At 37.8% G+C, this 26,951-nt stretch overlaps 2 protein-coding genes across 2 annotated transcripts; one reads left to right on the top strand and one right to left on the bottom strand.

Annotated features, from left to right (window-relative positions):
- The first annotated feature begins 1,120 nt into the window (after positions 1-1,120).
- LOC121529193 (glutaryl-CoA dehydrogenase, mitochondrial-like) lies at positions 1,121-8,860 on the top strand. The gene is made up of 12 exons (XM_041816935.1): positions 1,121-1,221; positions 1,838-1,953; positions 2,373-2,405; positions 2,522-2,662; positions 2,806-2,868; positions 3,220-3,390; positions 3,669-3,798; positions 5,705-5,921; positions 6,066-6,169; positions 6,326-6,451; positions 7,838-7,998; positions 8,176-8,860. Exons 2-12 carry the CDS (start codon positions 1,851-1,853, stop codon positions 8,247-8,249), a joined length of 1,323 nt encoding a protein of 440 aa, XP_041672869.1. The 5' UTR covers positions 1,121-1,221; positions 1,838-1,850; the 3' UTR covers positions 8,250-8,860.
- Positions 8,861-18,222: 9,362 nt separating this feature from the next.
- On the bottom strand, positions 18,223-26,400 carry farsa (phenylalanyl-tRNA synthetase subunit alpha). Its single transcript, XM_041778417.1, has 13 exons — positions 26,217-26,400; positions 25,814-25,951; positions 24,961-25,059; positions 24,047-24,165; positions 22,538-22,630; positions 20,986-21,114; positions 20,780-20,895; positions 20,602-20,686; positions 20,432-20,531; positions 20,102-20,270; positions 19,718-19,795; positions 19,113-19,227; positions 18,223-18,696 (listed from the first exon to the last, which is right to left on the bottom strand). The coding sequence occupies exons 1-13, from the start codon at positions 26,361-26,363 to the stop codon at positions 18,591-18,593; spliced, it is 1,494 nt and encodes a 497-aa protein (XP_041634351.1). The 5' UTR covers positions 26,364-26,400; the 3' UTR covers positions 18,223-18,590.
- Positions 26,401-26,951: the final 551 nt, after the last annotated feature.

The following is a 26,951-nucleotide window of genomic DNA, read 5'->3' as shown; positions in this document are numbered from 1 at the left end:
GCCTATGGAGCTAATTTTACTTCTCATGATCTACTATTAGACAGTGATGTATTATGTGGTGAGCTGGCCATATCTTGTGTGGTATTCAAAATAAGTACTCTAAGATAAGCAGAGTGGAGTGAATAATTAAAAGAGAAGTATCTATGAGTAGTTGTGCACCTACTGTTTCAGCAGTTCCCAATATTATTTCCTTTGAGCTCCCCTTCAGTATAAGGTAACCCCCCCCCCCCCACACACACACCTCCACCGCAGAAAATATGATATACTGCTGTCAAATTTGACTGCTGTCATTGATAAAATACCAATTTAATAAGGCTCATCACACTATTTCTTATTGAAGACGTCATATCGCTTTAGTGTGAACAAATCTAAAGGATGTGGGTTGTCATGAAGGGCAAACTTGGAAAAACTGGTTAGTGTTTGTGTTGTTTCTGTTAATAACTTCAGTGCTCCGGTGGAAGAAGCTTGATTGCTAATGGACAGGATTTTAAGCAGTTTACAGCCAGTAGGGTGAATCAGATCATTTGTGTGCCCAAGTGTCATTTAGTACTAGTCTGGATTTTGTTATTTGGTTATGTGGTGGTTAGGGAGATAGAAGAGAAGTTGTAGGAGATGGGTGTGCAACTTTCATAAAAAAAACACAGTTCCTTAATTTTTTGTTTATATTTTTATATTTATTTATATATAGTTATATTGTGATGGAAGAAAACAACAATCTGGAGGTTATAGATAAGTAGAGCAGTTCCAACAGAGGTGCCTAAAATGCCACTGTATCACATGTCCTCGTGCTTGACAGAGTATAATAATTACATGCTCTTGTGGGAACAAGTTGGAAATGAAAAGGGAGGCAAAATGGCACAAACATTGTTGGGTTAGGGGAAAATCTTTGTTGGGAAATCTAAAAAAAAGATGGTGGTGACGGCATGCAAGAAAGAAAGTAGAAATTAGTGGAGATTCGACTGGGCTCTATCTCTTCAAAAACATGGACGGGGTCAAATATAATCCTGAGGGTGGCAGTAATGTCACAAGTTAGACACTGTCTGTCACATAAAAGTCAAAGAAGAAGAACTGGTGACGACACCCTCCTCAAGACACACCCCCAGCTTGGTTTGCTTTACGTCAAGACGCTAGGTTGTTTAATGACGTTCAGTGTTGGTGCGCTGTCAACTTGTGAAGCCGAAAGTGCAAACCAGGACGGGGGCTCTGTTATCCTATTGACAGGTACTATCTCTGATACATGCATCAGAGAGAATTTTATTTTTACAGATTTTATAAGTAGACAACGCTTATACCATACGTTGTTACTTTGTTTTTCACCTGTAATAAGACAGTAAAGACCAAAGTCTCTAGCTCGCTGGCGTCATTTAGCTCTGTTAGCTTGTTGCCACGGTAGAATTACTCAATGCAAACCAAATGCAGGTTAGCTGAGCTAGCTTACCTTGGCTACGCTCCATATCGGGTTGGCTGTCCGCACTGATGTCTTTTTGCTCGACACTGACAGATTTTTATATGAGATTGTAAAACAAAGAATTTAAAAGTGCCCAGTGACGATGTAAATGCTAAAACAGAAGCCTAATAACGACTGTACACAGATAGTGCTTTTCTTGTAGATTTCTATAGAGCTAGTTGTAATATTTTCCCTACCTCCACACATTAAATACACAAACAGTTCATCAGTCACATATTCAAGTTTTAGAGACCAGCTTCCTCTTGCAGGATCATCTTTTCAATCGTGGTTGCTCTCAGTAAAGCTGTAAATATTATCGCCACTACTTTCACTGCTTGCCATTTTACCAGAAAAAAAACGTGTCTCAGACATTGATTACATTTATTACAGTCAAATCTGCGTCATGGCATTGAGAAGTGCTCTGTGCCGTCTACTGGTCAACCCTCAGAGATGTGCCATCATCTCAGCTACCAGAGCACAGGGAACTGCAGCACCTGCCAGATGGGGTAAGTGTTATAAAAGCATAATCACAGCCCTTGGGTTTAAAGTTTTACCAGCCAAAGATGCAATTGTTAATTTAACAACAGAAATATTTTTCAGCCTTTATATGGGTGGTTTGGAATATTCATACCCTTACAAAAATATCATTTACTTTACTCAAGGAAACAAATGGACTTTTAGGGAAGTCCATTTGTTTATTTGCTTTATATTTGTAGCATGTTAATTAAAATGTTGCAAAATGATATATAAGAGAGAGAGAGATAACTTTAGACAGTAGTTATAGTGGTATTACCATTCAGATTGACAGGGGTATTTCCCTTGCCTATTACAGATATTCAAAGAAACTATTGTTTAGCCTATTAAAATTTTTTCCTTAGTTTTTAACAAATCATCCAAACATTTCTTCACCTTTAATTTTCTACAGATGCAGAGAAGACCAAGCAGACGTCTAAAGCACGTAGGTGTCAAAGATTCCATTTTGCTGTATCAGATATGCTGTATCATTATCTTTATATTCACCTCCATATACTTTAATGTTTTATGAGGTTGGTTGCTTCTCTTATTGTTTGACAGCAAAGGTTCAGTTCAATTGGCTTGATGCCCTGGACCTTGAGGGCCAGCTAACAGAGGACGAGATCATGATAAGAGACTCCTTCAGGACCTACTGCCAAGAGAAACTCATGCCTCGCATTGTCATGGCAAACAGAAATGAAGGTAAGAGTCCGCACTCATATCTGTCTCAGGCTTTAATAAGTCTCCAGGGCACCTTAGTACCTTAAATATTGGTTTGTATAAAATGAATGTAACCCCATTGGACTTAAGTCCATGTGACAGCCTGGTGTGGGTGCTTTTTTCAGTGTTCCACAGAGAAATTGTGTCAGAGATGGGTGAGATGGGTATCCTGGGCCCAACCATTAAAGGTGAGAACAGACACATTTTTTTCTACTCACTACATTTATGTAACAAAGGTAACTGGTCCTATATTTTTTGAGTATGTATGTTTATTGTGGTATTTTACTGTAAACCATTCAATTTAAGTACAGTTTTGTTACAAAACAGCCACAGTTCCCTCACATAAATGACTGACTGAATTGGACTTTGGCCATAAGCTTACTAAACCCCTACATTGTTTGTTTTTGAGGAATCTCTAATGTTTTCTAGATTTAACATATCAAAGGGGACCTAATTTCCCAACTAATTCCCTTTTCATTTTACATTGTATTTCATATGAGCATGGCATTAACCCCCCTTCTTTTTTCCATATTATAAAGGTTATGGTTGTGCTGGGACAAGCTATGTGGCCTATGGTTTGATTGCCAGAGAGGTAGAGAGAGTGGATAGCGGCTATCGTTCGGTCATGAGTGTGCAGTCATCCCTGGTCATGCACCCCATCAACGCCTATGGCACAGAGGAGCAGAAACAGAAGTACCTCCCCAAACTTGGTAAAAAGACAACACATTTACATAATTTAACTCATTAACAGTTTACTGTCAGTTTATCCACCAAAATATATTATCTGTGGTACATTAATATCGAACCTTTATTAAACCAGGAAAACTCTGTTGAGATGGAAAAACTCTTTTTCAAGTGTCCTGGCCATGAGAACAGCAGTTAACAGAGCTTCACTCAAAAAAGAGCAGTCATACACATTGCTGATGTATTAACCTTTAAAATTATGAGTGGCTAGGCTCTTCTTTAATTTCTTCTTTGCCTCTTTCAGCCCGTGGAGAGATCTTGGGTTGCTTTGGCCTAACTGAGCCAAATCATGGCAGTGACCCCAGCAGTATGGAAACCAGAGCCAAATACAATCCATCCAGTCGCACCTACACTCTTTCAGGCTCAAAGACCTGGTGAGTAGTGAATACTTATACTCATATTTCTGGACCTGTCTCAAACAAAAGCATCTCACTGGAGTGCAAACTGTAGAAGTCAAATTTAACTTTAAGGAAATTCAATACTTAATGATATTTAATAACATTCTCTGCAAGAAAAGAAACATTATGTCTGTGCATGGTTTTCTTTTTTAAGTTGTAGTCATTAAGTTAATTAAATAGTCTTTTCTTTGATTATTGATAGAATATAAATAATAATGTGTTCCTGTTTTATGCCTTTATGGTCCCTCAGATTCTGAGCACTTTGTTTTTGTAACATGAATCTTTAACAGGGTAATTATTACACATTACTGCATGAGCCAAGACCATTTTTAGCCAGTGAGTCTATTTCAGGATACTGTGAGGGTGTAGATGGAAAACAGTATGCTGTGTTTTCAATAGTCAGAGTCAAATAAAGTCAAAGTATGTATAAATAGAAAAGCTGTCAGAGAGCGCAGACCTTCGCCATTAGCCCTATCTCCCAATAGTAAAGAATCCTTAAAAAGATTCTTGGATCCAGACGGTGACCCGGATCACTCCCAAAATCTAATCAGTTCTTTCTTATGCCATTTCAGACATTTCCTGAAAAAGTCATCAAAATCATCCACAACTTGTTGAGTTATGTTGCTAACAAACTAACAAAACAAACCCACCCGATCACATAACCTCCTTGGCAGAGGTAATGTTGCTATGACTGTAAAAGTTAGATACGATTTTATGTCATTATTTATAATTATTTATTTTCAAAATGTACACAGCAAGGAGAGAGAGATTTGTTATGATTTTCCTCCATGTCTTATATTATTTAAAAATATGTCTACAGTTTTGTTGTGAATGAAGGCTTTTTACTGTGGCTCAGGGTTGTCTATGGCACAAGTCATCCACAGGGTGGAGCTCTTAACATTTAATGGCTGTCAGTACTCTATACTCGTGTGTCACTTTTTTTATTTCGCCAGGATTACATTTGATTTATTGCGTGTCATACCTACCTTTTTATTGAACAGTTTCAACTTTTTATTATTTAATATTATTTTTAATTTGTTTATTTGTAAAGGACCATGTACTAAAATAAACATAAATGTTGCCATTTGATGCATTGTACCAGAGTCAGCTTAAAGCTAATTTACATCTGCAGTCCCTTGTCAGGTCACAATTAAAACCTCAGTGATAAAAAATCACAAAGAAAGCAATGAAACATAAAACAGTAGCTCAAAGCTGCAAAGCTGTAGATCACCCACACAGGCACATACACACATACACTCACACACACACCCATGCAGGCACATTCACACACATACACTCACACTCACATACACACAGTCAGATTTAAAACAATGGTATAAAATCAGTGGTTATAGAGTTGAGGGTCTTTCAGTAGATTTTTGAGTTTACCCTTGAAGCTACTGATAGAATCACAGTTCTTAATGTTGTCAGGGAGGGCGTTTCACTGAGGTGTGGCTTTCACAGAGAAAGCTGACTGGCCAAAAGCAGTGTGATGGAAAGGTACAGAACAATCTCTTATTGGAGATATTCTGGTGGATTTCATGGACTGCTCAGGGCAAAAATTAATAAAAGTGGCAAAGAGGGGGTGGAGCCAAGCTGTTTGAAATCTTACACATAAGATTCAAATTTGAGAACAGTTTAAAAATTCTCCAAGCAGAGGATGCTTCTCTAGAATCCTGCAGTGGTGATATTGCATAGGTTTTTTTTTATCTATGGTTTTTAAGGTTTTTAGACATTCTGTAGTCATGTTATGGGTCCCAGATTCAAGTAGTTTTAAAAGAAATATTAAAATGTTCACATTTAAGTTGTTTATTACATGTATGGATCCATGGAGAACTAGTGTGTTCATAGATACATCTCCCTGATGTTTCCCTTTTTTCAGGATTACCAACTCCCCGCTGGCAGATATTGCTGTAGTTTGGGCCAAATGTGATGACGGGAAGATCCGAGGCTTTATTTTGGAGCGTGGCATGAAGGGCTTCTCAACACCAAAGATTGAGGGAAAATTCTCTTTGAGAGCCTCAGTCACTGGTATGCTCCTCATGGACGAGGTGGAGGTTCCTGAGGAGAACTTATTGCCTAATGCTACAGGCCTGGGGGTAAGTGCAGTGAAAACATGACCATTATCCATGATGTGGCAAGTATTTCAAGTTTAGCTTTTAGGTACTTTAGCTAGTATAAAATAAGTTGACTATTGGATTTGTGCCTCATTTTGCTCATCAGACTTCTTTTGTTGTTTCCAGGGTCCTTTTGGCTGTCTGAATAACGCCCGCTATGGTATTGCATGGGGAGCTCTAGGTGCTGCTGAGTTCTGTTTCCATGCAGCTCGACAGTACACACTTGACAGGTCAGATGTTCCAACTCAAATTTATCACAAATTCATGTGAAGTATTCAGCTTTAGATTTTGCAGTAGATGAACATTTTTAGTTGTTTTGACATATACTATAAATTCATGTTGCATTCAAGAGATCCTCATGTTTTTTTTCTTTTTTTTTTTGCCAGAATCCAGTTTGGAGTGCCACTGGCAAGGAATCAGCTGATGCAAAAGAAAATGGCCGACATGCTGACAGAGATCACCATTGGCCTTCAGTCGTGTTTGCAGCTGGGTCGACTCATCGATCAGAAAAAGTACGTATATTTTCTTTTATCTCAAGTGAACTGGACATGACATGGTATCTGCAGTGGTAACGCTGCTGGACTGATCCATCAGACCACACACTGTGACCTGTCTGATGTGGAGTAAATGCTTCTAGAAAGGGTTTGAAGTTCTGCATAACTCCAATGAGGCCAGTGCTTAGTGTTATAGGTATTCAGGACGAGGCTTCTTTTGCCAAAGTCCTTTTGGGTCCACATTGTAAATGCTTTTATTTATTTAAACTGTGGTTTAACTTGCACTCGCTTCAACAGTATGAAAAAGAAACAAATCATGCTGTGATTAGTTTAAAGACAGCCATGATAACATCATGCAGGTATGTGAAAAGTATGAAGTAAAGATTTGTTTGGTCTGGTGTCAAGAAGAAATGAAAAGCAACTGTTAAAAGGCTTGTTTTTTGAGCTCTGGTCAATCCTGCTGTTGTAGTTCAGGAAGTCAGGGAAACTACACAGTTTTCACCAAACAGCATCAAGCATTTTGAATAATTATCGATTTTTAGCTGCACTTTAATTCAGATATCAATAAATCATTTAGGGAATGCTGTTGATGGGTTCTGGTATGTTATTAGCATAGATGAAGTTGTTTGTTTTCCCACATGTGTTTTTTACCTGCACACACTAGCCTGCTGATGCACGATTGATAAATACAGCTTTGAATACAAATGTACTACAAACAGAAACCAGGTCACATAACATGCTGAAAATCAAAGTCACTTTGTACAAATCCTACATCTTCATGCAGAATCTGAAAATAGAGATCACTCTGTCCTCAGTCTGTCAAGTAGAGTTGGACCATTTTAAATTTTTTTTGGTTCTTAGCAGTGTCATCAAACCATCGCACAGTGACACAAGGTCTTACAGCAGTTGTAATTTGTGATCACTGGATACATTCACAAAGACTTAATATTAAAGAATTTCTTGTAATTAAACCTAAAAGACTGACTTCAGGTGGTGCTAGAATAACATCAGGACCATTAAATCTTTTTAAAAGTAGATTGAAGGCATTGAGGGACGATGCTTCGGGTTGTAGATGTTTTGACCAAGGATTTTGTGCTCTGTGATTCAGGATTGGTTGATCTGTGCTTGTAACTGTATTTCATGTCTGTAACTCTGTTAAATGTGCTACTGCCTGTCTTGGCCAGGACAATCTTGCAAATCAGATGACTGAAATGAATTATGTTTTCATGGTTAAATAAATTTTAATTAATTCTCTAAAGACTGTGAATGTTTGCTCAAAATTTAAGGGCAAACCCCCATTCTGTTGTACTTAGATATTTCAGTCTCTGACAAAGTGGTGGACAAATCCATTCCTAAGCTTGTGTTGCTAAAACTAATGCAGAAAATCCGGTTTTCCATTTACAGAGCAGCCCCTGAGATGATATCCATGCTGAAGAGGAACAGCTGTGGTAAAGCCCTCGATATCGCCAGGCAGGCCAGAGACATGCTGGGAGGAAATGGCATCTCAGATGAGTACCACGTCATCCGCCATGTCATGAATCTAGAGTCTGTCAACACATACGAAGGTATGATGGGAAGAGGAAGGGTTTTTAAAATTGGCTTGAGCTTAAATGGGACATGCATGTACACATAATGGGTTAGTTTAAGTTGCTTCATGTTAATTTTGCTGGGAGGACATTAACCCATTAGTGCTCCAACTTGACCAGTTTGTCTTGTTTAATGTTCATTTTTTTCTCCTACAGGTACTCATGATATTCATGCTCTGATCCTGGGCAGAGTCATCACTGGCCTGCAGTCCTTCACTGTAGGAAAATAAATCCCACTCACACTACCCAAACAACAAAAACCTGCTAAAGAAATGTAACATGCATGTCAACTCTGCAGCAGATTGTTAGAGAAAAATATTAGTTTTTGCTAAGGTCTGTGGGTTGTAATATCAAAACAGTTACAAGTCAAACGTGTGGACTGTTGTGAAGTGTAAGTAATGTAAAATCAGATTTTCAACTTTAAAGGGCTATTTTTCTACTCCTTATCCCATCAACACCAGACAGAGTAAATTCATTTTATAGACTTCCGTTTACACTACTGTAGTGAAGCATTACCATTTCTGTAGATGCTCAAGATCTACATTTGCTGCTCATTGGTGTGTATGCAATATTAATATTTACTGTAATCATAAAACATCACAGCATAAATGGCCCCTAATTCTTTTGAACTTTTTTTGCTGTTTTAATTTGATTTAATGCTGGTGTTTTTATTGTATTAGAGATATGATCTTACATAGATTATAAGGTCAATGTTTTTTGTAAAGATGGTGATTACATTTGGCACTTTACTAGCTCTGTCATTGAAATTTATTTCCTTTCCATGGTTTGCCAGAGGGCAAAGATGTTGATCAAAGCTTAAATAAAAGATATTTTAATTACATCAATGCAGTCTTTTTTACATCAATGCATTAACTAAGGTGTTTCAATCATCATGACTCCTGAGATATTAGTGATGTTCACAAGTTTTAAGATATCTTTTGGAGGTAAGTTGGCACTTAAAAAAGTCTCCTGAAATCTAAGTGTTGTGATAATAATTACTTTAGCAAGACTTCCTCAGTGGACCCTGATTAAAGGCCACACAATTATCTATTTTTAACACTGTACAATCAGTAGTGGTGTGATTGTCTGTCAAGTAAAATTGTTTAAACCATTTGCGTTATCAACATTTTTTTAAATAAAATGGACAGCTCAGTTAATTCATATTTTTTTACTATTAGCAAACAATAAAAAGATATATTTTACCATTAGAAAAAGTTTATTATGACACTTGTATCTGCCAACATTGTAAGTTTATGAATTATATTTTGTATCAACTCATAATGGACACTAACAACCACATATTGATTACATGAATTAACTATTTACTGAAAGTTTCATAATTGCACCTGTTCTAACATTTTTTAAGTATTTGTTAATGTTGGCCAAATTACCTGAAAGCTTTAAGAATTTCTTGTAAAACATCTTAAAGCATGACATTAATTCGACATGACTTTTTTGTAGACTTGTGTATGATGAAATCATGAACATCATTAATATCACTTGTCGTTATGGTTAAAACACCTTAGTCAATGCATTTCTATGTATGAAGTTAAGCATAAGATATGATTACTACACATGCATTACTGATAGTTAACCATTAATTCAAGAAGAAATGTTTTCTTCTTCCATGCATGAAATCTTACATATTTCACCCTATAACAAAGCATTGCTGTTATTTTTAATGCCTTAAGCCATTGCTGTAGTGTGGGTTTTAAATGAAGTGAGTCATATGATTATGATAGATGATATATTTGTCTGTTGAAATAATCAACAGTGTACTTGCCAGAAAGCCTTACTCATGTACAGGGCAAAGGAATCCAAGAGGTCAAATTTAATGTTCCAAAAATCATTGTAAACTGACAGTTCTTCATAAGCTTTATGTCAAAAAGAAAAATGTTTACTCCTTAAATGTGGTGCAGATTGTAGGCAAACATAAAACTGAAGTACTCCAATGAAGAAGTACCCTAAAACTATGCATATAACACAGTTCAAGTAAAATAGTCTTAGTTCACATCTCTACTTTTACTGGAACAGAGAAGTGTATATTATCTTATCTTTATACAAGACTGTACAGCTCCATTAAAACCAAGACTGCATTCTTCTCCATCAGCATGCTGTTTGGATGAACACTTTCCAGATAATCCTCCTCTCACTCAATCACAGTTTGACCCCGGATATTCGGCCTTTATGATGAGATCATTTGGTAAAGTAGGAAAAAGGCTTTGGTGTCTGTAAATAGCACCGCATGTTACTGTTCAGGATCTGTGGGGTGAATACAGGTGGCTTGAAAAAAAAAAGGATTTTATATACAGTGCTTAACAAATTTATTAGACCACCTGTCATATTTGTCTCAAAGACCATCCAGCATCATGAAGTGCTTTAATGCGGACTCTTTCATTTTCAGTGAGCTCTCCACGTTTTACCATTTTGAACAGGAATGAGGGATTACAAACTGAATTCACCCAAATTTAAACCAGCTCACTGGGCTTCTCTAAGAAGTCAGAAATTAATCAAGCATAACATTCAACCACTAAAACTATTTTTTCTGTTCAGGAATGCAAGTAAACTTTAACTATAAAAATTAAAAATTAACTGTAATTTGACATATTAATCAAGAAATATTAATGTGCTTTACTATTTTTTCAGGTTTTTTGTAAATCAGTAAATTTGAAAATTCATGGATAACATTAATAATTATATTTTAGCATTAAAAATATCATTTTGGGTGAAGAGCTTCTACATATTGGTGTATTAACCATTGCAGAAACATAAAAAATGATTTTGGTAAGTACCAATGCTGTTAATTTAGGGCAGCTGTGGCATAAACCTTACTTTGGTTAGGGTTAGGGTGGTCTAATAAATTTGTTAAGCACTGTATATATATATGTATATATATATATGTATATATAGATTAGGGCTGTGAAAAGATTAAGATTTTTATTGCGATTAATCTCAGAATTTCTATAGTCAATCGCAATTAATTGTGCCTTTTTAATCACATTTCAAAATCCCACTATTTTGCACTCAACTTTTTTTCTGGCATTTTGGATTTTTTTTTTTTTTACTGCCCTTAACTAAGGGCAATTGACTTTTTGTTTGGAAACAGACCTGTTTTCATAGGTCGATCAAAGACCATAACATGAACTAAACCACATAAAAAGGATTTTTTCTATGGATCTTTAAGGAAATAACAGGACAGTAAAAGGTGACATTAAGGGACGCTGATTGAGTTATTTTACTTTTATCATTGTGGTTGCAGGGAGATGCTGACATGGCTTAAACAAAGTGTGTTGAAAGGGACAATAAAGCATGAGATTATCTGCAATTAAAAGACATTTGGCACTAATTGATCACAACTCCATCTTCAATCTTGACAGCCCCAGTCTCTCTTTACCTTTGTAATGTGTGCTGAATGACCTTTTCATATACTGTATAAGTTATCTAAACCAGAAATTAGGAGCAGCAGTAATTCTAATTTTCTCAATGGAGAAAAATATAATTTGGACACCAAAGTAAAAATTAAACTATGATTTGTGATTTGTGAGTATGAGATTTGTATGAGACTATCTTTGGTTATAGACTCTTGCATTGTGTCTTCATGGATTCAAAGTCACAGCAGAATAGTGTGCCTCTCTGGAGGGGATGCAGGATGTGACAGGATGAACATCTGAAGAGCTGGACCTGGACACTAACGAGATGGATTAGAGGTGGCTGGGGTAAAGTAAGTTCACACTGATCCATGCTGATTGAAAACACAGTGGTTAACTGTTGCTTTCTGGTTAGTTTAGTACTTTAGTGTAAATGCCCAAAACAGCTGATGAAAGATGGGCAGATCAATATAAATGAATGAAGAGTATGGAACAGTACTTTGTAAACTTCCATGAACTTATTTGGGCTGTTAGTTTGTGCATTAGCAATGTTGAGTCATGCTGAAATGTGTTCCTGTAAAATTAAGTACTTGATTAATATTCAGTTGTAGGACTATGTGGTACAATCCTTGAAATCACAGCACTACGATTTGGTTGTTCCATTGTTGTGACCAATAGATGGTGCTACCAGTTTGACACATCTTCAGCTGTGCCAAACTGTAGGTATCAAATCCATTTCGTAAGAAGATAGCTGCTAACTCAGTTTGAGCATGTTTCCTTTGGGATGTGTGACAAGTACATACTGACTGACATACAGTAGAAAAGCATGAAACTGCAATAAGATAGTCCCCTTGCACAAAAATAAAAAAATAAATGAAATAAAAATAAAATCCCCCAAGCTTGTCTTTACAATAATGCACTGAAACTCTTCCAGAAGCTACCAATGTATTCATAATGTAATATTTTCTAAATGACTTTGTGCAGAAGGAGCCAGTGAGAGGAAAAACAAACACGCATGCACTGTTGGTCACGCAACACATAAAGAAATCAAGGTTTTTAAATTTTCAATTATTATTTTTTCTTTTCTTTTTATTTCTTTTTTTTTTTTTAAATGCACTTGACCTGTTCTAGCAATTTTCACAAACGCATTGCAAGTAGATCACTTATTTCAGATTAGTCTGAGAACCAGCAGGCCACCATCCAGGGTTGAAGCCCATCCGCATTAGGTCAAGTGACATCATGGTGTACCAAACACTGTGATGTACATCAGTGCTTAAAGTTGGAAGGTTAAAGGTTTAAGTGTCATTTAATTACTAGTCCCACTTACAGAGCAATGTTGTTACAAGTGCATACAGGTAGAATGATTCACATCAAGCTATTTGTTATTTCTATGCAATCAAATATCTTAAAGAGACTCAAGGCTTTGTCTGCTCTGAGGTTGTCAGATATTTTGAACCAAAATCATGATAAAGATCTACACAGAAAAGAGACAAATCTATTTCCCTATGGTTTTATCAATACAACAGTTAAAATCAGTGTTGATTTTTGACAGCAATGTATCAAATTTATTTATTTATTTTTTTTTTTTTTTGTTTGTTTTGTTTTTTTGTGGGTGGGTTAAGGAGTGCTCAACTTTTCATAGATACTGGGGAGCTCTAGGAAAAAGGTGCCCTCAGCAGTGGTTGATTTCACCTCAGAGCTTATCATCCTTAAAAAGCTGAAAAAAGCTATTGTGTCTATGGATGCACATTAGTTTCCACTCTATAATGGCTGACTTGTGAAAAAAAAAATTGATGAATTGGTTTAAGTTAATGCAATGTCAGACTGAAGCTGGAAGAAACATGAAACAATATTGGGCAACTGCTAAAGCTAAACAGGGGATTTGAAACAGACCATCTATCTTAAAGCTGACAATAGCCGAGGGTTTATGTTTTGGTGAGAACGTAAACAGAACTTGTTTGTGTACAAGAAAACGTCATAGGGTCAATCCACTGAAACAACAAGATAAATTGATCTGCGTGGGTCTTAAAAGGTCAAAACTCTGTAACCACGTGCACCTTAAGACTATTTAACACCTGATTTTCCCCCTCTAGACATGACAGACTGTCACCGTAAGGCATGTAATTTTATTTTTTAACATCTGAGGTAGAATGTGAATTATAAACAAGTATGTTTCTGTTAAAAGTCGCCCTTCATCCATACCCAACCCTTTGCACCCCGGAAACCCTTCACATCTCAGATTATCTCAGTTAATTCGTTACGCATCGGAAAGTTTGAATGACTGAGTTCCAGTGAGACGACTTCTAGGTATGTTGAGGGAATTAAGGGCACAGTGACAGCGGCGTGTAAACCTGTGTCAGGCCTGTAGTTGGACGAAGTTGTGGCGCAGTCAGATGCACGAGTGGCCAAGTGGGCGGAGCAGATATCATAACGACAGAGCGCACTAGGTGCTCATCACTTCAGCACCAAGGACAGAGACGGAGATAGCAGCTCGTGAACACCTGAACACAACATAAGGACCCGAAGAGTAACCCTGTACCTGCTCAACTTGTGGGAGTGAGTCTAACAGTCAGTCTACTATTTAACATTTGAACAGAGATGGAACTTAGAAAGAAAGATTTCATTGTTTAGGTCCATATGGTTTCTTTTTTCCTTTGCAGAATATGGATCACCTTTGTAATTCCTTTTCATTTATGAAATATAACTGTAATCCTTGGAGAACCGTCTAGTTTTAACTGAGGAGGAAACAGAACTGTAAAGGGAGAAAACTCTCGTCTGCGATAAGTTCCTCATCATGAATGGCTATAATTTCACCGGGGTCAACTCCTCATACGAATCCCAGGTTCATCCGTATTCACTGTCCATAGACGAACCCTTGTACAAACAATTCAAGCCTCAAACAAAGGACCTCATCGCCTTGCCAAAAGGAGTGGTGTATCTGCTCATGGCTGCAATGGTAGTTTTTGGAGTTGCCTATGCAATTGTTGGACATCTCATCAAGGACCTGGCCATCGACATAGCAGGTAATGGCCCCAAGAACGAGGGGTTTGTTTTCGTCAGTACACACGGGACCTAGTTAGAGTAATGAATCAGTTTCTCTAAATTGTTGGTGGTCAGCGAAATCGGCTAAATTTGGCACAGTTGCATTATGTAATGAAGGTTATAGGGGGTAGTCTATCCTAAGAGTAAGAAAAATCACAAGTAGGCCAAGGCTACATTTTACTTACAAGAGATGGACAGTTTTTCTCTAAGTTAAATCTATTTACAAAAGGTTCTGAGTATTATGGTTTAATGTATAAGAACTGTTTGTTTTTAATTGCAAGATTTTGTACCAGTAACGTTTAGCTACCATTTAGCTGATCAAGTAGTCTATGCTACAATCTCAGCTACTATTTTGGCCATGTGCTATTCCTTACTTTATCTATTGTGACCTTAATTACTTTACTCTAGCGCAAGCATCTTAACGATTTATCAGTTTTCATTTACTGTTCTGACTATTTATACATTACTTTCAGCACACCGTTTTCCTTTCATTTCTTTCTGAAAACAGAAGCTCATAGGCAAGTTAAAGCTTAGAAAGTATTCAACCACCGAATACTTTCCCTCTATTCCAACATACTTTTTCATCAATCTATATCTATTTCTTTCAGCAAACAAAGCAATCTAACGATTTATTCAATTCTTTTTTCCAAACACCATTTAGCATTACATGTGACTTCTGAGTTAAACTTTATTATTTTCAGCATTTATAGGCAAAATATCAAGATTTTTTTAACCATCAACTGAAGAGAACTATTCTTTATTTTGCCAATTCAACAGATAAAAATAACACGCCTGTGGTAATCAGTTTGAGTTTCCTATTTCAAGTTTAGTTTGAGGTATTCCACAGATTATAACATTTTTATTTATTTACATTTACATTAACTACTGGAAGAACTCTGGACATATACTTTAGATGTTTTGGAAAATATTTTCAATGTGATCTTACTCTGTTCAGTAGGCCTATATGTGAAATGTAAACTTTATTAAATCTGCTTTTTTTCATCAGCAGTTAAGCTACTTCCAGCCCACTGATAACACTGATAAAAGCAGATCCATTTGGGTTACATGTAGGCCTGGTTAAAAATCACTGATTTAAGGGTATTGTCCTCTGTAATTGATCTTATTATACTCAATTAGCCACTGATGACCTATCCTTTTGCCATTGCTGGTTTTAATTCTATAACTCTTATTTAGATTGTGTCTTGGGTCCAGTTGGAGATGAGGACAACAAGGACAAAAACCCAAATGGAATGGCCTCCAGTTATCCTCCTTCAGGGCACCCATTTGCCCACAATGCCTTTCATGTGTGGGACCAGGACGATGTGATCATCCCTCTCCCACAGGAAGAAAGCCCCCAGTTAAGCCCGCTGCTGCTGGCGGCTATCCCCTACATCCCCTCTTTCTTCCCACACACGCAGAGCCCAACAAGCCACAGCTCTATGACATTCTGTGCCAGCCCGGGATCAAACAAGGACATCATTGCCCCCCGGGAAATCTGATATTTTTTACAAGGACTGATCATAAACTGCTTATCAAGCATTTGATCCTCAGATCAACACATGGACATGTGATTTCGATGTGCTTGATGTGGCCAATAGAAAAAAAAATATCATATACTATGTGTAGGGCACACTGTCTCATGTTCCCCCCTTTTGCCAACAGCTGTATACTAACATCTGGAAATCAAACAGTGACTTTGCTGTGCCCTTTGCCCTAACAGTTTTAATAGTTTCTTCTAGTTATGTTAGTCAACTGAACATTGTGGCCTTTGTCACATGTCGTTTAAACAGAAAAGTCAAAGACAACAAGCTGAAAGTGAGAATCCAAGGGTTACTAGAGAAGAAAATGTCTGTGTGCCTGAGCTTCAGAAAGAAGCTGTTACATAAGTAAGACTGAATTAAACAGATGCTACATAATGAGTTTCTTTGTTGATGAACTAAATCTTTTTCTCATAAAAGATGTATGAGTGTAGAATATTATATCCAATGTGAGTGGCTTAAACAACATAAAATTGTGTAGCTGATGTACCAAGAATGAACTGATGCAATCGGAGATAGTGAGAAATGCCCATATGTTCACATCTTTAAGAGTCTACCAAATCTTATGAGTTGACACCCTTCGTGTGTACGTTGTATTCTATGAAAATGACTCAGAAGACCAGAACCTTGCAGGAGGTTACTGCATTATCACAACAATAAAGCTGCTTCCAGCCTGGAAAGCTAACCAGCCTGGAAAGCTAACCAGCAGGCAGGCTCAGCGCACTTCAGTAAAATGTTATTTCCAGACACTGAGGGATTAACTTAAGAGGAGGATTTAACTGAGTTCCAGCATTCAGCATGTACACAAGACGACTTTATCCTGCAACCTTTCTCACAGGTGTCACACACTCTCAGATTTCCTTGTCTGGCTTGCTTAGCCTATCAGTGAAGATTATAGCACAAACGTATTAACTATGCAGCATGCTAGGAGAGTGAGCTAACTTTGACTACCAGCTCACTGCAGCCCCTGCGCTTTGACTTTATCTTGTAATCTTTAAGGCGTGGAGGCTGTTTGAATTCACAGGTGTTAGCTGCCATGTCTTGGCAGCAATTCAGGACTAAATTCAATTCATTTAAGGTTTACTGTAAAAGAAAACATTTTCCTCAAAGTTGAAAAGAGAAAATCTGATTTGGATAGAGGAGAAGTAACACCCAGGAATTTCTGCACCTTTGCAGGAAAGGAATTGTGTCTCTTAAACTCCTGTTCAAATTCTCACTTGGCTCGTCCTGCATAAAAAGGCTTAGTGAGTTAATTGGAGTACTGACCTGTCTTTGAACTTAAGTCTGGACAGTAAGATAAACAAAAAGGCATTTATTGGATAGCAGATGAAAATTGGATTGACGATTTAAGGCAGACAAGTTAACCCATGCAGAATTCACATTCTAAGTTGTGTAGAAATCAGTATTTTAAAAGTAGATGCTCAACTGTAATTGAATATTCTCAGGATTAAAAACTCCTAAATCATGACCAAGTATTGTACTTGTTTTCCATCACCAATAAATCAACAGTTCAATGGAATTAAACAGTGGCAGGTCATCTGTGATTGGAAATTAGCTCAAACATTTTTCACAATATATCCTGCTTAGAGGCTTATAGCCTTATTTGTAGTCTGGTGGGATTTCAATAAATCAGGCAAATGTCATAACAATAGCTACATGATAAAGTTAAAGGCACCTTAAGAAAGAGATAAATATTCAATATCACACTCTGATCATATCTTTAGCGGGTTGAATTAGATGTTTTGTGGATAAAACCTTTCTGAACAACACAATATGAATCAAAGCAAAACAAAGACACCGGTGGTCACTTGCTTTAATTTTTCCTTGACAGTTTCCATGACATTTTTTCCTGTCCTCCTCAATTCACTTGAAGCCTTCAATTCTTGTAATAACTTGCAGTTATAGTGCAATTTTTCTATTCAAACATTTTGACTTGTCAAGTCTCACATTATAGATGGTTTAATTCCATAAATACACCGTCACTAAGCCAATACTGGAGAGGACAGGAGAACAGGACTTCAGCCACTATTTATAACTTTTTTTTTCTCCATGTCAGTGTTTTTTTAAATATTATAATTCAGAATGTCTGTGATGGATAAGGTCTTTTAATAGTGTGGATCATTGACTCATTAGCTCAAGATAATACAATAGCTAGCTGTCGCATGTTAGCACCCTTAAAAATCGCACTGAGTGGCCTCATAATTCCAACAATCTAATAGCATGACAATGAAAACAAAAACACAAATCAAGCTGTATTGGTATTTGGAAAAAGTTTTTTATTTTAACCTTCAAAAGTAGTATTTTTCCTGTACAAATTGATTATTTGCTATGATAGCTGGGGCAGCATAATGTAAAAAAAAAAAGATTAGCCGTTTTTTTTAAGACTTTTACAAATGTTGGAAGGTTGACTCAGTATCTCATGAACACAAAAGATGGCTTCTTTGTGCTAAGCGCTTTGAGTACCGCTAACTGTGATCTGTGTGGATAAAACTACCACTACAGTTGTTTTCAGTCCAACCAGATGGTTAAAGAGCTCTCTCAGGTGAAATGAAGAAAGGGTCAAGGTAGGGTAGGTCCATTCAAAATAATAATAATTATGATAGTGACAGAGGTTGAGTGAGCCTCAGGACTCCAGTCGACATATTGGGCTGTCATAGACCATCTGAAGGTTTACCTTGTGTCCAACCAGCTCTCTGATGTTGTTGATACCGTATTTAATCATGGTGGGCCTGTAGGGAGAACAGAAGGCAAGGTGAGTAACAGTTGTGGCAGCCAGAGGCCAAAGTGTTAAGGATGAGTCTTAATTCCAGGTCAGAAGAAAAACAACACAGGGTTGGCTCGAAGAGGGAGGATTACTCAGTGGGATTATAGTCTTTCCCAGCTCTTGAGTTCCATAGTCATAAGCCATAACAGTGTCACTGGTTTCAACTCAAATTTAACTCCACTCAGTGGAGTGATGACGTCTATTGGCAGACTGTATATTGACAAGTTGTTTTTCCACAGACAGGCAGATGTATCTCTGTTTTCAAATACTAACAGTGCTGTGAAATAAAATGTAGGTCTGTTATGGTGTTTCAAACAAATGCCATGAAAATCAGTCTGCATTGTCTATATGTATCAGATTCATAATGTTTCACGTGTTTACCTTTCCAGAGACAGTCCCCAGGCAATAACTGACACGCCTTCAGGAAGACCCATGGGCAGCAGCATCTCTGGTCTGAAGACCCCCGAGTTTCCCACTTCCACCCATTTTTTTAGTCCTGTGTACACAAAGCGATTACTTGCAATTAAGGGCAAATCAAAAACACAACACAGTTGTGAAAAACTGATATAACCTAGTTCAAAATAAAAATTTCTTAATTTTTAATTGTGTAGTTATGGGGATCAGATATAGTTTTTTTTGCTTTTTTTGTTCTTGTGTCTCAGCATCATATAAAAGTTATATTAAAATATTAAAACATACATTATACATACATATATGTACAATTCATCACCTTTTAAGGTTGGTAAGGACCACGGCTTCAATGAATGCATGGATTTTGATAAACTAAAAATTTGAGATGGTTGCTGCCTTGGTTTTGTGATCTGCCAGATAAGTTAGCTTTGGAAGGATTCCCCTCTGTCCTAATGAAATAAATCTAATCAACAAAATAAAGTAGGGTGGGTAATGGTTGAGGCACTGTAGGTTTGTTATCAGCCAGCTAAACTAAACAGTTGTCAAAGGTCGTAGGTGACACTGAGGAGTTATACCTTCATGGTAGCTGAACACTTCCATGCTAGGCTCTGTGTATGGGTTGTAGGCAGGCTTGAAGCGAAGCTTGGTAATTCCTTGAAAATACAAGAGACTCAATTTGTACAGCTTGCAAAACATACATGAATCAAAAACTCAAAAATGTGCTAAATTTGACAAACTGCAAAAACACCTATGAAGATATCAACCCTGTCTGTTCTATCGTTTTGGTAAAAGATGTACATCCCCAAGTTTACAGGTAAATGTTTCATAGCTGATTAAAAATACATTAATAGTTACCTTTCAGAAATAAGTCCTTCAACAGACACTTTGCCTCGTTAACAGTTTGTTACTGAAATTATAACTGATCAAATCACACTGGCATTGTATGGAGCCTTCCTGACCTAGTTTGGTGAAGAACTGATGCAGGACACCCATCAGGTCCCCCAGCGTAAGCCCATAGTCGGCCACCACACCCTCGATCTGGTGGAACTCGGCTAGATGGGTGGCATCCAAGGTTTCATTCCTGAACACCCGGTCGATGGAGAAATACTTAACAGGGGTGAACTTCTCCTGGAGGATGGAGCATTTATCACTTTTAATCACCACACTTGTAAAGCAAATATGCTATCAATTACTCTCCTTAAGTTCCAAGTTTTAACAATATACTTTTAAAAAAGATTAAAATCTGCTTTTAGAATAAGGCGTGTATGTTTCTTGCATTCCCGTCTCACCTGTTGTGCAAGTTTGTACAACATGCGTGCACTGACAGCTGTGGTATGAGTGCGGAGGATGTTCTTCTGAGCCTCTTCTATTTTCCAGTCAGTTTTGTACCTAAAGACAGCTTGGTGTTTATTACCCATGTAACCTGATTTACGTTACTCACTGTGTGAGAATGTCTCACCCTTGTGAGCCATAGCCTCCCTCTGAGTGGACCTTTTTTACTCTCTCCAGATAGTCCTGCGGGAACTCATGGGCGAGTGCTGGGTCTGAAAAAGGAATTTTGAATGAAAGACCAATAAAAACAACAATGGTACAGCTAAGTCTGGCAGGGCTCATTTTGAGGGAACGTTGACACACACCAGACAGGAAGAAGGTGTCATGCTGGTCTCTGGCAGGGTGCTGTTGAGGCTGGAACAAGGAGTCAAAGTTCCAGAAAGAGCTCTCTATAAAGTTGTTGGTTGGCATCTCTGTGAAGCTATACAACAGAGAGAGCTTTTTTTTTGCTTGGTGTGTGGTAAGAGATAAAGAAACAGCCTTTTTTAGTTTGTATACTAACAAAACTCACCCCATCTCCAGGAAGATCTGCCTAAACTGTGTTCGGACCTTCATCAGTGGGTGCAGATGCCCACAGTCTGGTGCCACACCCAGGGCCTCAAAGTTGTAGGGCTTAAATTTCTTCTCTTTCCAGCTGCCACTGAAACAGAAAGGCAAAAATACATAGACTTAGGAGATTAGCTAAATATTTCAAAAGTACTGTGAACTGAACTCTGAAATATTATGGAAATGTACGTATTAATCCTCAAATGTCTGAAGAGCTTAAGTTTAATATTATATCTTGAAAAGAGGAGTTATGTTGGTAAAGCTCCACCAGCTGTGTCTGTCCTGTACTGGCATTCTAAATAGGGACAGTGATCAAAAGCACAGGAATTCAATTTTGCTGTTGCCAACAATACAACAGCCAGCTAATGGATAAAAGGATATCCGACAGACAGAATGAGAGAATCATGGTAGGAATGATAGGATAGGACAATAGAAAAAACTGGTTAAATAAATATGCAAACCCCTAGATTAATACTACACTGAAGCATCTTTTGATTTTAAAGCATAATGTCCAGAAAGCAAGTAATCCTGACTACTTTTTACTTACTGCTCAGTTTCCTCACAAAAAAAAAAAATTCAATAGGCAAATGCAGTTCTGTGCAATACTTGTACACAAGTGAAATACATTCATCCATTATCTACACCGCTTATCTTGCTTTTGGTTGCAAAGGGCTGGAGCCTATCCCAGCTGTCACTGGGCCAGAGGCAGGGTACACTCCAGACTGGTAGCCAGTCAATCACAGGGCTGACATACTGTATAGAGACAAACAAACCAGACACATTCACACCCACAGCCAATTTTGAGTCACCAATTAACCTAACGAGCATGTTTCTGGTGGTGGAAGGAGTGCCTGGAGAGAACTCACGCATGCACAAGAGAATATGCAAACTCTGCATGCACAGAAAGGCCCTGACTGTGTAGTGAATCAGAAACGGTATTGCTGTGAGGGAACAGCACCGACCCCTGCGCAGCGGTGCAGCCCAAGTCAAATACAATTTGGGGTAATTCCTTATTTTTACTAGTTATTGGCCTTTTTAAAAAATTAATACATAATGTTCATCAAAAATCACTTAAGGGTTTTTGATTTGCATCAACTTCAATTCTGTACATGGAACATCTATAAGCGCTTTTAGAAGAAACAATAAATAAATCCTCTCAGGGTTATGACTGTAATTAAACCTAATTCAAAAACTCTGGTAGTGTTGTAATGCCTCATCTTAAGCATTGATCATCACCATCTACAATTAGGGGTCTTTTTAGAAAACTGAACTATTTTAATTTACACTATTTATCCAGATTAATGATCATGACCGTTTTGTCCTGCCCTGCCTTTAGGACAAAGTCTTTCCTCTTTGGACTTGTCCCCTTTAATGGGCAGAGGTTTCTCTGTGTCGTTTGTCTGTAGTCCTTCACACTGTCACTGACAGACAGGTGAGGGCAGACGAGACACCTCATCCGCACCTGGTAGCAGACAACACAAGGAATATTCCATTTAGTCTGAGACAACTAGACTCACTTTGCGATCATCTCAGGAGTTAGCTCCGTCTCCTGTTTGGTGATGGTGGTGCTGAAGGAGTTGCCCTTGGAAATCCAGTATGACTTCACGGTCCTAAACACAGAAGAAAAAGTAACAACAAGCAACCACAGATTTAAAAATATGGCTCTCTATAAGAAGTGATAGTCTGTCAGTGTTGCTGACTTTAATGCAACAGATTTGGTAACCAGAAAGACTTTAAAACTGGGAATGTACAGTATTGAAATGTATAGCACTATCTTTTTTAAATGCATGTATGCAAATATACAGATTTGCTGTTGACAGTTTTCTTGTGATGGATTTGAACTGTAAACCAGGCCAAGTGTGTCCTTCATTATGACAAGGTTTACACACAACAACGTGATGCAATTAGTAACATTGTGCTTCTTTACTTTTAATCATCTGATGCCTGGCCTCCAGTTTATGAGAGCAGCTTTTTAAAACGAGGATTTTTCGAGGACTTTGACCTTTGCTATAATCCAGGGCAAATTAGATTATGCCATCATTAATAAACAAAATGGACTAAAACATGTAAAATTTAAATTTAGGGATCTAGGCTAGTTTAAATCCAAGTAATTCCCCACAACTTGGAAAGCATAAAAAAACTGCTTGGGAAGTTTTTTTTGTTTGTTTATTTTTGGGGGCTTTTTGTCTATGTATGGATAAGACTGCTGAAGAAAGACTGGAAATATGTGGATTGTGAGGAGGAGACATGCACCAAACAGCCCTGAGAATGGGAACTGATCCTGTGACCAGTGAGTTGAGGACTATAGTCAGTGTATACAGGAGCCTTCTCCACCACCTGAGGTAAATAGGCCCCTATCTTCTTTTAAAGATATAAATCTTTTATCTGCAAAATGTAAGTAGAGATTTAAAAATGATTGCAAATGTTTTTTTGCAATAAAAAGGACTCACTTAACCATTTCATTTTAATGGTAACTGGATCTAAAATTTTCTGTATATGCTACAAAGAGTATATAGTCATCTCCATTTCTCTCTAAAGCTGTGTCCCTGAGGTGAATAGAACCCACTGGTAAAGATTTTGCCTTGAGTACTGTAAAAAAAGGTTATAAAAGGGAAGTTCTTCAATCACAAGACTGTGCTACCATGTTTAGCCACTGACTCACAGGAACCTAGACACAACCCCATAATTCTGGTCAATAATACTTAAGTAAAGAGCAATGAAATAAGAGCCAACAGCAAGAACAGAATGTAAAAGTTACTTCCCAGTGGACATTTCGTAGGAGCCTGCTGTGGCGTGCTATACAGCTAGCAGTTTGAAGTGTAATTCCATGTTGCCCTCTATTGGTCAAGAAGATAAATACACTAGACTATTTTCTATTTTCACCTTTAATCTGTTTGTATTTTTAAGTTGTCTTGAGCTGCTCAGCTGCTTGCCACTCGTTTTTGTTGTTGTATGTAAACAACAATTTGACTAAAGCATCATAACTATCTAGACTGAGCTATATAACATGCATGAGTATGACTCACACTTCAGACAGCAGCTTTCTCTTCTTCAGCTCATTCTTTTCTTTCTCCTCCAGCTGAGAGCTGACCCCTCTCTGGACCAAGAGCAGCTTTTCTCTTACCTGGTCCTCAATGCTCTCCACCTGAAGATCATCACATGAACACAAAAGAAAAATTCACAAATATACACACCTCACTCAAGGAAGAGCCTGTTAAAGGGATACGTCAACATTTTGGCAAATTCGCCCATTGCCATAATTCCTATAGTCTTAGTAATAGGTCTGTTACCTTTGGTTGTCGGTGCAAGCTGTTTCTAGATCGGCGCTGCAGAGTTTGGACCTGCTGTGCCAACTCAATGTAAGCAGATGGTATTCCAGCTTTCCCTCACCAAACTCATCAAATACACAATCCAACAACTCCAAAACGCTCTCGTGGACAAGTTGTGACCTGCACATTCAGCACACTATGAAATAATCATGGAACATCAAGAGACGGAGATGTTTTAAAGCTAAATGCAAAGCCAAAACTACATTCCAGACATGGCTGTTGGACTGTGTCACTCAGCCCAGTGGTTTACTCAAGAAACAGTTCCGAGTATTTGCTTCATGTGTCGTAATGTTACATATTATACGTTATTATTTCATAGCATGGTGAATGTACAGGTCACAACTTGTCCACGAGAGCGTTTTGGAGTTGTCAGATTGTGTATTTGATGAGTTTGATGAGGGAAAGCCGGAATACCATCTGCTTACTTTTTAGTTGGCACAGCAGGTCCGAACTTGGCAGCGCCAATCTAAAAATAGCTTGCACCGACAACTAAAGGTAACGAACCTATTACTAAGACTATAGGAATTATGGCAATGGGCAAATTTGCCAAAATGTTGAAGTATCCCTTTAAGATCCCACTGACCATGATAACATGATTAATGTTAACATACAGTCCTGAATATCCTTGGCCCCCCCTCTTGCGTCTTGTCCACTCTGATCCACTTGTTAGACATGGCTTTGCTGAAGCCAATCTTCCCAAAGGACAGCTTCTGCATAGAAACAGACACAGAGAGTTGCAACAACATGGACAAAAACATCTCATATCTGCAGCATGTGCAGTCTCTTTAGAGATTATATATGTAAAATAATATACACAAAGGCAACAACATATTGGGTTGATTTTCTTGAAGTCTGAGTGACATATTCTGTTGCATTTCTTCTAAATGACAGTGACACTGGTACTATGTAGTTAACCCATTGGAAGACAGACAGTAACAGTTAAGGAAAGACAGATAATCATGAGACTGCTTTTTTTGGTAATTACTTCACTGATTAGTTTTCCACTAAATAGATTCGGTCTATTCTTGTTTACCAACCAAATATTTAACTTTAAAATACTAAAACTAATTAATGATGGTCAAAATGTCTATTTATAATCATTGCTGGTTAAATAATAAAATAAAATATTACAGGAATGGACATCAATTATTCACTTTTAGGATACAAGAGTAGGGCATCTTCTTCCCCGAAGTGCAGGATTAAAAAGAGCATAAACAAACTGTAGAAATGAAGCTGAACCTTTAGCCTGCGTTTAATCATCTACCTTCGTGTAAGTCTTTATCTGGCTTCTGAAGTGGTGTATAATCATCCCTATGAGCCTTTTAAGGGCATTGTTACTGTGTTGATGTTTTAATCCAAAGAAAAACTAGAGGTGATCCAGTTTAAATCACTGAATGGTGATGTTTAAGATGTGTGTACCCAACTCCCACTGTGGTTTGTAACCTCGCTATCTGTAGCACTCACCATGAGCTCACTCTGAGCCAAACCCTCCAAAGGAATGGAGCCGAAGACCCGGGCTTCATGACTGCCCTGCTCGGCTATCTCTTTGCCTTCCTCCGTCAGCTCCCAGTGTTTGGATGAGCGCAACTCCGCTGAGATGACCTGGGCATGAGGGAGCAACAACGATTGGCAGTCCATTTCAATGTGAATTTATCTGTGTGAACGGGAATGTAAACTTAACAGTGTGTATCATTGTCCTTATTGATTGTAAGAACAGTGACTTTTTTTGCATTACATATCACAAATTACCGTGTTAGCTCAAGTCTTTTCCCGTGTCTGTATACCTGTCGTCCTTATTGCATCAGTCAAACTAAATACAATGTTGCTGACAGCCTAACTTCCGCTGCCTAAAGTTTGTGAAACTCACGTCGCCGAGAGCCTGCAGGCTTTTCACGGTACCGACGATGACCTGGTGGTCCACCCCAAGGCTGTTCGCTGCTTCCAGGCTGTCCACGCCATCGTCCACCTTCTCAAGCCGTCGCAGAAGGGTCTCCACCACACCGGTGTCCGCCATGCTGGAACGATGCGAAGCCGTAAAGAGACCGGATGTGACGTTGCTTTGCCGAATTGAAAAGAGCAAATGGAGTAGCGTACTCTAAGTATCTTTTCGTATCCCCTTAAATGTTACTTTGAACATGGGCTTCGACAAACATCCCATAGATAAATAAACAATACACAATACAATATAATTATTTATAGAAATATTTAAAGCGGCGAAGCTTTAGATACATATTAGTTTAATGAATAAAGATTACTGGTTAAAGTCAGACCTGATTTGGGCTACTCAAAGAGCGCAAAATATCCAGTGGCATGCTTTATTTTATTTCTTTTAGTCATAATATAACCTACCTGCCAACAGTAGCCAAAGTCACAAAATGAATTTAAACGTTTTTGATAGCTAGCCTATGTTATAGTTATGTTATACACTTACTGGAGACCATCTTTTCATCCACTTTATTTCAAAGTCAAGCGTTCCTGTATGATGACCATTTTATGCGAAAATTCCTTACGTTGTATTAAGTATTACCCTATATTACTCTTAAGCGTATATGCTTCAGAGTGAGTTTAAATATTTGAACTATTTCACTCCATGTGTAATGAG

The sequence above is a fragment of the Cheilinus undulatus genome, linkage group 21 (genome assembly GCF_018320785.1).
Source record: "Cheilinus undulatus linkage group 21, ASM1832078v1, whole genome shotgun sequence".
Classification (NCBI taxonomy): domain Eukaryota; kingdom Metazoa; phylum Chordata; class Actinopteri; order Labriformes; family Labridae; genus Cheilinus; species Cheilinus undulatus.
This window is presented reverse-complemented; position numbering and strand designations above follow the sequence as displayed.